The 14,754-nt window shown below is 41.8% G+C and overlaps 1 protein-coding gene across 1 annotated transcript in view; it reads right to left on the bottom strand.

The window, feature by feature from the left end:
* The window catches only part of LOC107094656 (zinc finger protein 827-like), a 72,184-nt gene extending 59,920 nt beyond the window's left edge, over positions 1-12,264 (bottom strand). The window contains exons 1-3 of the mRNA XM_015390414.1: positions 12,180-12,264; positions 5,843-7,111; positions 283-455 (exon numbers count right to left, since the gene is read on the bottom strand). Of these exons, the coding sequence (XP_015245900.1) occupies positions 283-455; positions 5,843-7,111; positions 12,180-12,264 (1,527 nt within the window). The remainder of the gene's footprint in view (positions 1-282; positions 456-5,842; positions 7,112-12,179) is intronic.
* Between the last annotated feature and the right edge of the window lie 2,490 nt (positions 12,265-14,754).

Genomic DNA, 14,754 nt, shown 5'->3' with positions numbered 1-14,754 from the left:
ATGGATGGATGCTAGGGGGACAGATGATGGATGCTGGTTTGACAGATGGAAGGATGGATGGACGGACCGAGGATAGATGGATGTTTTTTTTTAAGGTAGTAACCTACTTTATCTAACTGTTCTCCAGGTTCTTAACAACTGGAAAAAATTTAAGTTCTTATTTTTTCTACTCTCAATTATTAAAAACCATAAGGAAACCTCTCTGATGACTTCCAGCAAAGGAAGGAAATGTTAAAAATATTGGACGGTCAGGTATCAGATGTTGTAACCAGATCATCCCACCTTCATGTGAGACTTGAGATTGTCTTTGCGAGCGCAGCGGAAGGGACACAGCGGACACTGGTGGCTTTTCAAGCCTGTGTGGATGACCATGTGTCTCTTCCAGTAGCTCTTGCGTTTGATGACCAGTCCGCATACAGGACACTGGAACGGTTTGCCTCCATCCTCAGGAGAACCTAAAAGAAGAAGCACAAAGTTTAGGAATTACACTGAGGTTTTCCTAACAGTAAGGTAACAGATTTATTTTAGTTGAGATTTTCTAGTAACTTGATGCAGAAGTGAGCAGAATTACTGAGGTAAAGAGGGATAAAAGCCTTCAAAGAAAAAGGGCCCTTCTTATGCAGAGAAACTGAGCCTTTAATGACAGAACGAGTTTTCAGAGGGAATGAAAACCTCGTTTTCACTAATGATTGTTCCCAACTAAAGCACCACAGGCACAATTAGCCAATCGTAGGAATCTGGTTTCTAGGAACTTCTAATTAGTAATCCATGACTGTGTTTCCCTGGGGTATAAATAAGACACGACACTCTCTTAGCCTCTGGCCACAGACTGGATGATGAGCTGAGCTTATCTAGAGACCAAAGTCATTGAGAAGGATGGACAGAGAAATGACAGCAGGTTTGGGTGGATCAGTGGTTTTCAACCTTTTTTGACGTTTCTACCCCTTTGGGAGTTCTGTCAGACCATGAGTGACCCTCTCAGTATTGACAATTGCTAAAAAGTAGAATATATAATAACCTCTAAAAAAAATCAAAAGTATTTTACTTAATACTTTTAACTTGAGCATTTAATTCTCTTGCATTTTATTCCTTCCAACTCAAATAAAAAAAAATTTAAATAAATATGTTTTCTTGAAGCTAGGAAGAAAAAAATAAAATAAAATTGCATTATAAACCTGTATTTATAAAACTGGAGCTCCTCGGAGTAACTCCCTTATGATCCCATTTAAACTTAATGAATCGGAGACAAATTATTATAAATCACCTCCTGAAACACTTTTATAACATTTAGATATAATTATCTTTTCAGTTAAAGTAATAATTTTATTTACCACTCTAGATGTTGGATGTTTTGTTCTAGAAAACTGCAGCGTTTTGATGAAAGAGTTGAACCTCTGACCTTTAAGGTTTCTCTAATGTGGAATAATTTAGAAATCTAAAATTAGCGATAGCAACAAATGCTCTAGTATGCAAACTGTCAAATCAATACTTCATCAGGATATTTATTGATGCTTTCAGAGTACCAATATTTCTAACAGCCCCAGTGCTGATAGTAAGTAATCGTTGAATGAGCTGCTTGATGAAAGAGAAGACAAACAGTACAGCTGAAAGAAGCCACATGTCCACTGATAGGTATGGTAGAGGCAGTGTGATGAAGTGGGTCCAATGACTATCCTACAGGCCTTGGAATGATGCTAGAGACTGGAATCTATCCTGAAAATCTGTTATCTGCACAATGATCCAATAAGACAAATCCAACAAGGAGACGAGTCGACAGACAGATTAACTGTCTTCTATGAACATCTCCTTCCTCTTTTCGACCCGGCTGCATACATGCTCGATTCTGTTCGACTCAAACCATAAGGACTTTGGATTTTAATTCAAGATCAAAGCTGTGAATATTTCACTTAATCTATTAATATCCTTGTTTGTTCTAATGTAGAATAAAATGATTCCCACCAAGGAATAATATAACTATGTATTTCCGTTACTGCTGTCGCTCATCAGACCCACCATGAAATTTACTCAAATGTTTGACTAAACATTAAAGACTTTAGTAATAACTATTTAAAAGAGAAATTCACAGGGAGTGTGGATGTTTAGGATTAATTTAAGAAGGATTTTTGATCATGTTTCATTTTATTGTGACCTGAAGTTGGGGGCACTACTTTTGGTCTCCATTCTGTCTCAGTTCAGGTGCCTTAACTAAAACGCTGCCTGTGGACCATAGGGATGCTCATTAGAGAGGGGAGCGGTGGAGAAGAACTGGGGTGAGGATGGACCATAGATCCCTCTCTGATCCTAAAGAAGAGTTATCGGATCTGTCCTGTGGCTGGGGGTGGTCATAGAAACCGTTGACAGCAGGTAACCAAAGGCTGAACACTCAAAGATCACCGACTTAAAGGTTGGACGATGATGCTTTAATAGAAAGCTGATGTTTTTTGAGGTTTCTCCAGCAGAGGATCTGATGACTGTGGCGCCTGTTGTTAGAGACGGAAGAGGAGATCTGTGCGCTTGATGATGGGAGGCATTGAGGGGCACAGCAGCTAGAAGCAAATGGAACGATGAGGAGAAAAACTCGGCCTGTTTTAGTGTCTCGATTATTGTTGTTGGCTTCATATCCGGCATCCATTACTGTTTAATTGGTCTTATTAGAAAGAGGCATGATTGCATTACAGATTCTACAAGGGGCCTGTCAGGACGGCTTCATAAGTATTCCAGCGCCGTTCCTTGAAAAACATCTGGTAATCAGTGTTTGGTGAAATTACTGCGCTCAGCCATTCATTGACCTGAGGTGTAAAACCTCTAGACTGCCTATTTGCAACAATAAACCGCCATCTGCGGCCCAACCCCTCTGAGCTCAGCAGAAATAAAAATAAACAGGATAGATGCTTCCTCAGGTTTGAACAGGAGGAACGTTTGTTCCTGAACGTGTCTGAGCTCCATGCGATGCTTCTTCTAAACAACTCGGACAGGACAGTCCGACTCCACATCCAAGGTCACGTTTTCCGCCTACAGACCAAGCCAGTACCTACAGATTTTATGGCGCTGCTTGACCTTGACGGCAGCCTGGGTTAGAGCAGACCCACATCCTTTTTAGCATGCGGATCACAAAGTATTACATCGATTGCTTCATCCTTTCTGAAGTCAATTTGATCCAGCCATTTTAGGTTTGGCGGGGTGGTGCCCATCAATCTCTCTGAAAGCATTTGCTTCTCCCCTAAGACTACTTAGAGTCCCCAACCAGATCCTTGTGTGCACCATTGTTTGGGTTACGTGTCTACATCTGAGTGTACGCTTGCCAAGTGTACTGCATGAGCAACACAGAGAGGGAGAGGGGGTGCAGGCATCTGTATCCAGTCAGTGGAAACTATGATGTGTTTGGCCTTAAGTCCACAGTGCTGATGAGTGCAGAGGGCTCTGGTAAGTGGGGGCTGCAGCCAGGAGGAGGCTGCTGAGATGGATACGGACTCCAGGGCGCCCCGCTGAGCCGAGCACACACTGCCGACCCCCTTTTGGCAGCACGCACATCCGAGCGCAAGCGAACTGGTTTAGGGGAGGCAGCGAGGTCTGAGCCGGAGCCCCCCCGTGGAGCCGCAGGCCATTTCCCATACTGTAAGGCCAGCAGGGCTGTTTTCTCTGCTGGGCTGACAGTTAGAGCTGAAGCTACACTACCACCACCGCGGCGCCGCTGAAGTGAGAGCAAAGCTATGAGCAAACACCAGAAAACATGTCAGAGAGGTTCAGAGCTGTGCTTTTTCTGGGAATTTCAGTGGGAGGAAAAAGGAACTCAATCTCCACGAAGGTTAACTCACTATTTGACGGAAGTCATCATTTTCAGCACTTCTGATCATCAGTTTAATACAGAGAATTTTTCAGATTCAGTACAATTGCTTTTCAGATTTTTAAAACAGCTTAAAGTAAAATTCAATGTCACAAACGCTTCTCTTCCATGGATGTAATCTAAATGTTTGGAGGTCAAATCCCATAGAAAATCATAAAGATTAGGGTGATGGCAGGGAGGGCTTCCAACCTAACACACCCCACCCCCAAAAAAAGAAGTAAAAGCTGGTCAATAGTTTGATATATTAAAATTGCTATATTTAATAATATATATAAAATCCTGGAGTGAATACAGAACTAAAAATATCTTGGAAAAATGCCAATGTTTGTGTGGCAAAAATCTATAAATAAACCATGAAATAAGTAGAAATAAGTAAATTCATTTGAATATGAAATAAACAGTTAAATTATAAAACATCCCTTTAATAATGAAATACATTTAAAATGATTAAATATATAATTAAAGGCCATTTTGAAATTAATATAACTTTATATTTTTAAAGTAAAAATGTGGATTTTTGGGTCCCAGGCTGGATTGTTTGGAAACTAAACTAAGTAAATCTTTTTGTGTTAATGTTACTATTTAACCTCAATAATTGGACCTTGTGAACTTCAGGGAAAATTAGTTTTAAATGGGAAAATTTAAATTAAATAAAAAAATTAAAAACCAAAATAAATTCAGTGCTCACAACATTATGATCTCATTAATACTCTTCTGCTAACAAAAGATCTTTAGTAAACTCCTCTTTCATTTTCATTTTACAGGGTTTGAACCCAGTGAAGCCGAAGTTCTGGACAGAGAATATTTACAGAGAAAAGAGTAGCAATAACTGTTTAATCAAAACCATGAATTTTCTAAATAAAACATCCACAGATCATCTAGGTCCTGATCTACAAACATTCAGAATAAGAGGGACTAAATTTCTTTATTAGTACCGATTGTTTGACTGGCAGTTTGAGAGCGACTGTAAAAGAAAGATGAGGTTCTAAGCCATGGAGATAAAAATAATTCAATATATTATTTATAGTAAAAAACAATAATATTGATAGTAAACCCATCGCCGATCTCAAAGTGTTACAAACAAAACTTCAATGAAAAGTAAATATCACTGTACGGAGGACGGTGATGACAGTTACTTTTTTATTAAATCAAGGCAGAAGTAAAATCCCAGTGGTGAAGAGAGGAAACTTTACTGTGAGTGATAATGTCTCTAATATGATCTGAATATTGATGAAGCCAAACACACAAAGGTGTTGAATGCTGTCTGATGAATTGCAAACAGACCACTTTGCCCCTTCTTTGATGATCTGCTTAGTGTATGAAGATGTCTGCGCCTGTTTTACATGTGAAAACCTTCTGAAGTTCAGTGGCGCAGAATAAAAGTATTAGTGTTAGTGGCAAAAATATATAGCAGCTTAATAATTGTTTCATAAATGTAGATGGGTTCAAAACAGATAAAGCTTTATTTCTGGTTCTCGTCAACATGAAAGGATTCTTTACCAACAGGAAAACCCTTTAGCTTCCTGGGAGAGATGAAACAATGGCTCCTTCAACACCAACCAAAACAAAGTTTAACATCAATCAAATTTCAGGCCATTTGTGTCGATTTAAGGAGGCAAAGAGGGTCTGAGGGAAGGCTGAGGTTGGCGCTTTCCCTCTGAAAGGGTAGGTTAAATATTTAGATTTTTACCAGCATTAGCATTAGCATTGCTGGACCTGGCTGGCAAATGGAAAAAGAGCTTTTTGAGTATTGACCATTTACTATTTACCTATCATGGATTTCCTCCAAACAATAATGATACAGGATGTTTGACCCTTTTAAAATCTGTTTGGGACAAAGTGACCTTCAAGTCTTTCAGATTAACTTATTCAAAGTTTAATGTATTTAAACACGAGGAGAGAATCTGTTCAGAAACGTTTCAGAACTCAAGGCTTCATGGAATCAGAGATGAGGATGTAATATTTGGAAAGGTACCAAATATAATCCCCTCAGATTACCTGCTTGGTTGTTCAGTTTGCCTCTGCCCTTCGGCGTCGATGGCAGCAACAACTCCAGGGTCTGCGTAGGTGTGGTGGGCGTCGGGGCTTTCTGGTTCTTGTCCAGCAGGGGCTTCACATCCTCTTGGAGGACCCCTGCGTTCGACAGCGGGGAACCGTCCTTCTTTTCTGCCAGAAGGTTTCCTGCCGCTCTGGCTGCCACCTCTTTGAGCAAGGCAGCAGAGGAGGTGGTGATTGAAACGAGGGACAGGAAGGAGCTCGCCGAAGCTTGGTGGTCCGAAGCAGCGCCAGCCGTCGAGGAGGCCTGGCTCCTCTCGCTCACTTTCTTGGAAAGTGCGGCGAGGGTTGAGCTCGCCGACTGCGGGCTGAACGGAGAGTTGAAGGCATCAAAGCGGACCACGTCGTCCCCTCGACTGCCGCCACCAAGAGCGGGCACCGCGGCTGACGCGGCAGTGGACGAGGAGGAGGTTGTTGAGGAGGAAGCGATGGCGTTCTTGTCTTGGAGCACAGCGTTAGCCGCTGCTTTTAGCTTCTGGATGGCAGAGTCTGGGGAAAGGCTGGAGCCACAGGGCGTGGAGCAGGAGGCTGGCGGCCATTTATCGGACACGCCCGCCCACACAAATCCACCTCCGTTGCTAGGGGTGACATTATTAAAGGGGTCAAGGGGCTCTTGCTTGATGTTGGTGACTGAGGGAGCCAAGGAGGCTGGTGAGGCAGAACCACTGCTGCTGTTATTGGCCAGTTTCCGGGCAAGAGCACTTAACTGCTGGGCGTGATGGGAAGACGGGGAAAGGGTCAGAGGTGGAGCCAGAGCAATCGGAGGAGACTCTCCCCCAGAATTTCCCCTGGATGACCGACCCAGCACTTCTCCACCATCAAGTTTGAAGGAGCCAGCCTCTAGGAGGCGCCGCAGGTTGCTGCTGAGGGGTTTCCCCAGGGCTCGAGATGCCGCCTCGCCATACAGTGACGACACGACAGAGGAGAGAGTGTCCTGGGCCGAGAATGCACTTCCATCCAGGCCGAGAAGTTCCAAAGAGGCACGACGGACGGGCGTCCGGCAACCCAGTGAGCCCTCGCCTCCGCAGGCGTCGTGATCCCCGGAGCTGACCCCGGGATGATCCTCAGGAGAGGAGCCTCTGTGCAGGAGCAGCTCATCCTGCGTGTCTCCGAAAGACGACGAGTCGGACCGCGTATCGGAAGTGTTCCCGAACCAGCCTTCCTCCTCCACAGCACCGTCATCAGGGCCCCCTTCCTCATCGCCGTCCACGTCTGCAAAAAAAAAAAAAGTTTACGAGACAGAACAAGCTGTTTTTTATTTTTTTTTTTTTTTTACAAATTTACTTTAATTTGGGGGATTTTTTTGTCCCTTTAGATTAAATTCAGTCCAGGACCCCCAACCAGCCTTCATTTGTCAACTATTCATTAAAACCTCAATCTATTACTGATCTGCGGTCTGCTGACAAACTCGCTACCTCTACTTTCTGTTTATTACATCCGGTAATAAACTTGGTCGCCTGAATAAATCACTCCAATAAATGAAAACTTGTTAAATTCCCTTGTCTTATTCTTGACATTTATGACATTTTTATGGAAGAAAATAATGGTGTGCCCAAAGGCAGCTGTGGCTACAATGCAGCTCAACACCGTCAGTGTGTGAATGTCTGTAAAATGGGGGACAGACCCAAGTCCAACTGAACGAGTATCAAGACCTGCTATTATTAAACTCTCTCCAGCCAGTTGGAATCTGAGCTATGGGCTCTCAGATTTGTTCAGTAGAGACCTGTCCTAAGAGTCTTCTCATCAAAGAACGGATGTCACCAAACTTGACAAATGTTGGATGAAACCGAACGCTTCAAACTCCACCACCGACACTTATACTAAGGTAAACACATGCGCTCCACCCAGCAGACGGAGAGAGCAACCTTTGGAGGCATGGGGGCTGGTCTGTGGAGCCAAAAAGGCCGATCATCAGAGAATATTTTTTTTTTATACTCAAACAAAAGCAGAAGGTTGCTTTTCCTCTCCACTGTCGATGCATGCATGCTCAGTGCGAGAGATTGCTGTAAATATCTACTACCTCTACTTGCTCATCCATGAGGAGAGGATCCTGTAAAGTCAGGACTGGATGCAATCTGCAGGGTTTCCTTCTATAGAAATCTAATTCTGTCTGGATGATCTGATTGAAATATTTCTATAAACTGACCTGAAATAATATGTGTTGTAAATTGGTGTTTATTGATAAACTGAAATAGAAAGATGATAAAAGAGTAATTTGTGTTATAAATTGGGTTCCACTCCCAAACATACCCCCCTGGTTAGGTTTTTAACTCTAAAATGCAACAAAATTAGACAAAGATAAAGAAAAGGAAGAATATAGAGAGAAAGGTAAAAAGAAAAGAGAAGGAAAACTTTTAACCTGTTTCTCGTCAGCAATGTTCTATCGTCGATCCCACCCAAAGACCAAACTGGTGGGGGAAACACTGAAATGCACACCGCACTCTTCAGATATTCCTACATGAATGAAATCTGCACATCATTTCTCTCCACTTCACAGCAGGGCACTACTTCATGGATGCCTTTCCCGCCGAATCCTGACTAAATACAGTCTGGGTTGTGGTCCTACTCATGGATTTTAGCCTTTTAACGAAGCAGCTTTAAAAGCTGCACTCCCCAGGAAGATCTACATCACCTCTTATAATCAAGGTTTTTCCAGATCAGATGTTCAAGATATCTTTTTGGTGTAATTCGGTTTTTCTGTCCTTTTTCTCTTTTCTAAAAAAAAAAAAAAACACGTTTTCTCCCCCTTGGTCAGGAAGAGCCTGGTAAAGGGGTTACCATGACGACGGTCCTTCTGGGAGGCTAGGCAGCGAAGATTAGGGTAATGGAGGTTACAGAACCAGATAAATATTCATGAGCCTGCAGATACCACCAGGGAGCCAATAAGGATAGGGTTAAGGTCACCAAGGGTCATTAATATACACTTCATGTATCAATATTCATAAGCAAAACATTACAGCTTGCCAGACAAGGGCGAACAAAGAAAAGTGAATATTCCTGATACATATTAACAAACCAGGAGAAGAAGAAGTCAAAAAGCACCTCGTCGGGGCAAAGCCAGATGTCAGAACTGGACTTTTCTCAAACACAGAGCAATAAGTGGAGGTTTATAAGCAGACCTGGGGGGGGCTGATGGAAAACAGACAAGCACAACCTCTTAACCCCCCCCCCCCCAAAAAAGAAAACTAAACATAGTGGATCAGCACAGCCCTCATTGTCTTCCAGTGGTTTGCTGCTTGTTTCCAGCAGGAGCTTCTGTTCCACATTAGACCAGCCAGGCCCACTGAGATCCACCACGGGGACCAGAATCAGAACCGGCCAGGACGGCTGCTCTCAGATATCAAACACTGATATTCTTCCTCTACATCACTCCTAGTCCCTGCCTTCGCCGCGGCGCAGCATCTGCTGACAGCGATGGACACGCAATGCGCGACCTTTCACAGAAACAGAAAACATGTGACTGTTACGAAGCTGAGCAGGAACACCAGGGCACACTGATCCAGCTCCGTTCCCATGCAGCCAATTCACCACCTGAACATGGTTAGCAAGGATAAAGAGAGGGAAAAGAGCCTGCGAGTCACACAGGCCATGACTCGACCTATTTCCATGTGACACGTGAAAAGCAGTCAGAGTCACTAATGGCTGTAATACGGTTAGGGGGAAATAGCTGGATTGCTGACCTGAGGCTTCGGCTTCAAGCCTGAGCTCTCTTCCTTCGCTCTGAGATGCAGCTGAGCGCCGCACTAAACCACCAGACTTCTGGCTGAGTGCTAAAGTTCACTGGTGAACTTCTCTACTGTGGCTCTGTGTGTCACAGGCGGGCCAACCCTGTGAGCAAACTGACATTTTCCAAGGTCCAGGTCACTGACCCAACCTCTAAGGGGACAGCATCCAAACCTTGTGCTGCAGAATGCTGCTAAAAGAAGTTCATAGGAAGGAAAAACAACAACATGCAATAAAACTTTAGGCTCCTGTAGAACCAAACTTATTTTACATTTATTAGGGTCCTTTTTTGGCACAAACTGACAGCTATATTGCATGCTGATTGACTCTAGGGAGTGTAGTCTAATCTTGATTCATCATAATTGAAACAATCCTCAACAATTTGGACCCCAACGGAACCGTTACCCAGACCAACAGTTCAGACACTAAACCTGAACATTTGCTGAAAGAATAACCTTTTCACAACAGCATAAAAACAGAATAAACAAAAAAAGATTTCCAATTTTTATATATATATATATATATATATATAAATATAAAACTAATATAGAATACATAGAACAGTGAAGTAGTAGTCAGGTCTGTACATCTGTTGCAGGTGTTCTTGGTAGTTTTTCTGAGGTTTTTTTATTTAAATACATATAACTATATCACATTGACTAAAATATATGCTGCTATCAGTTTTTGGTCTTATCGTTCAGCTCAGCGTTCAAATAATAATAACCATTGTGAGTTTTTCATGTCAGACGCTGATTGCCAACATCCCATCCTGATTATTTAGCCGTAGTTTTTCCTTGACCTCCATCTTATTTCACATGAATCTAAAAGTTTTCTTTGAAATTACAGCAGATTTTGAGAAAGGAATAAAGCTTAAAATCCCTAATTAGATTCAATCAGCTGTTTTTTCTTAGATAGAAAAAAATGAACCTTTAATGGGACTGGAAAGATGACATGTGAATCAGCAGCTGTAGAAATAAATTGAATTTATTTATTACTTTACAGAACGTGAAGAAAATGGGATTTTCCCTTGAAAACAGCATTGTCTGCATTTTTCCCAGAAAACCACTTTTTTTTCTTTTCTTTTTTTTTTTTAACCGAGAAACACTTGAGGATTCAGTTTTCCTGTGAATCAGAGAGCTGACTTTTACTCCAGCGCCTGAGTGGAACATGTTTCAGGGCCCACTTCCCTTCAGATTATTAGGATGTGAACAGAGCTGTGAAGGGCCCCGTCTCCTGACGCTGGACGGTACCAACTGAAGTCCAGGACCCACAGGAAGCTGAACATCTGTTAGCTGATCAGTGGCAGAGTTGTCGGCATATTGGCAGGCTTATTGTATTTTCTTCTACACATTTTTTCTCCAATTCAGCTTGTGCTCTGTTTTACTGCCCGAGTTCAAGAACAAGGATAAGCTCAACAACTAACCTGGATCTGTTAGTTTCCTATTGCTCTACTACATCTACTGCACCTTTAAATGACTGAAAACGGGAAAAAAAAGTTGGTTTGGTCGCTGTGTTTGTTGGTGCAGGGCCTGGATTTGGGGAATAGTGAGTCAAAAGGTGATCTATGAATTTTTTCCTGAAACTTATTGCTCATTAGATTTTTATAATCAACACAATGATGCTTATTCTGGTCCTTTAAGGTCCGTGCATGACTCCTAAACTAAACCAGTTGGTTTGTTCTTGGAGTCAACTTGATTCTACAGGTGTCACCATATAACCTTTTCCTTTCAGACACCATTACTGACCCGATAGAATACCAGTAGTTATTTATTAGTGAGGAATGTTAGCAAAGGCTTGAAGAAGTGATAACACTAAATACAGAGAACAAGTAAAAAACAGCTGGATCTGTTCTGTAGCCTAAGTGTTACAGATGCGTTTGGTTTCCATCAGCCAGATTTTAGATCCAGGGCGATAGATTTCCATTAGTTTTATATTTCAATCATCCAGATTATCTATCTTAACATTGAACCCTTACTTTTTGCATCACTATTGTTGTTGCTGTGAGCAGAAACTCTTTGGTCGGAGCTGGATGTGAGATATTCCTAAAATCTGCATTCATACATCTCAGTACTAAATGCACTGATTTGTTATTTGTATCAGTATTAGTCCCGATTGTGTAGAAAATTCTAGATTTGGTCTTTGGTCTAGTACATCCAGGCAGTTTGAACCCTTACAGCTGATATTTGTTGTAAGGAAGAAATCTGTCCTGTTAACAGATTTACTGTTTCTATGACTTTATATGGATCTAAAGCCTTTTAGGATATCCATCGGTACCTTCATACAGAGATTTGGGGTTAGAAAAGGATCTGCAGAGATCCAAATTCAGGTATTGGAATCAGAGGTGAGATGATGTGGATTGTTGTCCCTAACCCTTATTGGTCAAATCTACAATGTTTGGTGAACTTTTAGATACATCCAGTTTGAAGTGGTTGGTCTACAGGTGGAGCTGAGGTCTGTTGTTACATCCTGGGTCTAGGCAGTTTAACCTTCCCTCCAGCCCTCTGTCATGTTTCTGTCATGTAGTCAGAGGCTTGGCTTGGTGACAGTAACCACACACCCCAGCCGCCCCGGGTGATGAGGCGGCGAGCGTCTGCCACAGAGAGAGGGCCGTTTAGCAGTGTAATGGCGGCGATGACTTGCATGTTGAGACAAACAGCTGCAGTGTGCTCAGCCGTCAGGATCTGTTAACGCTCACAAGTGATTCATTGGTGCAGAGCAGAAGGATGGTCTTTCTGGGCCACAAATAATGCATGGCATCGTTACTTTATGGACAAAGACCTCAGACGCTGGGCTGAGTCCAAACGAGGTACGAAAGGAACGAACAGGGACTGAAAGCAGCTGTGATGCAGCAGGTCTGAGACGACCGAAGCTGATAAGATGACATGTTACACAAACCAGCAACAGAAAAGAGGGGAGATTATCAGACTTCAGAGTCAATCATTGGCTATAAACCTAAAACAGTTATCAATCACCAATAAATCTCTATGTCAAGACTTTAACGTGTGATGCTTGCAATATCTTTACATACTGATAATAGATCACATCAATAGATCCTATTATATAATGCAATAATTGATGGACATGCCATGAATAAATCAATTCTAACTCGAGTCTCATTGCAGAAGATGCTCTGACCCAGATGATGCAAGAACCCAGTTTTTAAATCTACTGCAGCCAAACTCTTCAGGAACTATTTAGAGATGTTTCTCTGTTTGTTGAGGACAGAATGCTTTTCTCAACTATTTCAGCTTGAATTCAGGTCAGCAGCCTGAACAAAGTCCACATTCAATGACCTGCAGCTTTTAATGGGCAGAAACTTCTGGCATCAGCTGAACCAAAGTTGGACTCAACTGAATCTGCATTCATTGAAAATGAAATGCATTAGTTAAAAATAATGTCAACGAACCTAAACTATATTAAGTAAAATTAAAAGTTTGTTTTTCTGAAATGGTAATGAAAATTGTCCTTTTTTCATTTCAATTCTATTATTTCCTTTCAGTTTGAAAATTCAGTTTATTTACATCAGAAAACCAGTTCCTACAGCCACAGAGTAATCAAACCCAGATTACTCTAAACCTGAGTACTTTAACCCAGAGTACTTTAACCCAGAGTAATCTAAGCCAGAATGCTCCAACCCAGAGTAATCAAACCCAGAGTAATCAAACCCAGATTACTCTAAACCTGAGTACTTTAACCCAAAGTACTGTAACCCAGAGTACTCTAACCCAGAATGTTCCAACCCAGAGAAATCAAACCCAGAGTAATCAAACCCAGAGTACTCTAACCCAGAGTACTTTAACCCAGAGTAGTAAAACCCAGTGTGCTCTAACCCTGAGTACTTTAACCCAGAGTAATCAAACCCAGAGTACTCTAAACCCAGAGTAATCAAACCCAGAGTAATCAAACCCAGAGTACTCTAAACCCAGAGTAATCAAACCAGAGTAATCAAACCCAGAGTACTTTAACCCAGAGTACTTTAACCCAGAGAACTCTAACCCAGAGAACTCTAACCCAGAGAACTCTAACCCAGTGAACTCTAACCCAGAGTACTTTAACCCAGAGAACTCTAACCCAGAGAACTCTAACCCAGAGAACTCTAACCCAGAGTACTTTAACCCAGAGAACTCTTAACCAGAGTAATCAAACCCATAGTACTTTAACCCAGAGAACTCTAACCCAGAGAAATAAAACCCAGAGTACTCTAATCCAGAGTATTTTAACCCAGAGTACTTTAACCCAGAGAACTTTAACCCAGAGAACTTTAACCCAGAAAACTCTAACCCAGAGTAATCAAACCCAGAGAAATCAAACCCAGTTTCTAGACATCCAGGTAAAGCCTTAGAAGACATTACCTCTTCATGTCCTCACAATAATTCTAGAAACATGGATTGATTTTGGCCAGATGAAGGAAAATAAAACAAATCATATTAAAAGTACAAAAAATAATCAAAAGATATTTTAAATTAATTTCTACCTTGAAATCTGAAAACAAAGGGTTCATACAAACTATTTAAAAAAACAGCTGAACAGAAATCTAAAAACTACATTTTAGAAAGCATGTATGAAATAAAAAAAGAAAGGCACTAAGCTCAGTCGAGGGTTGGACGGGGTGGTGGAGCAGTTTACAGATTGTTTGGCTTGGAAACAAATAAATATTTCTTGAAATAAATATATTTGCCTTTTAATTCGAGCTGGTCAAAAATCATCTGCCAAAGGATTGAGCATTTGGTCTCTAAAATAAGAATCCAGAAAAAGATTAAAAAACACTTAAGATAATACACAGAGAGGAAAGATGATCTTTGAGAAGCAGATCTATGCGGTGTCCACTGATAGGGGGTTGCTTGCAGGGTGTCCTTTAAAACCATTGAGGTAACATCAACCTAAGCTCCAATATGGAGGTTTAACAAACTAAAAATTATACATTTTCTGCCTCTGTTACTGTTTCTGCAGACGGTCCTAGAAAAATGTTAGAAAAGGCATTAAAAATGGCGTCACCGACCCCAGGCTGCAGGGGGGGAGAAGGCGAAGGCAAGAAGGGAGAGATAAGGAGTTGAATGAGGGAGGGGTTGATTTGGCTGGGCAGGCAAGAAGAAGAGGCCATTAGCCGATTAGGGTTGGGAGGGGATGCATCA

Source organism: Cyprinodon variegatus, unplaced genomic scaffold, assembly GCF_000732505.1.
Source record: "Cyprinodon variegatus isolate N-32 unplaced genomic scaffold, C_variegatus-1.0 Scaffold498, whole genome shotgun sequence".
Classification (NCBI taxonomy): Eukaryota; Metazoa; Chordata; class Actinopteri; order Cyprinodontiformes; family Cyprinodontidae; genus Cyprinodon; species Cyprinodon variegatus.
Note: the sequence above shows the minus strand (reverse complement) of the source record. Positions and strands in the feature narration are given on the sequence as shown.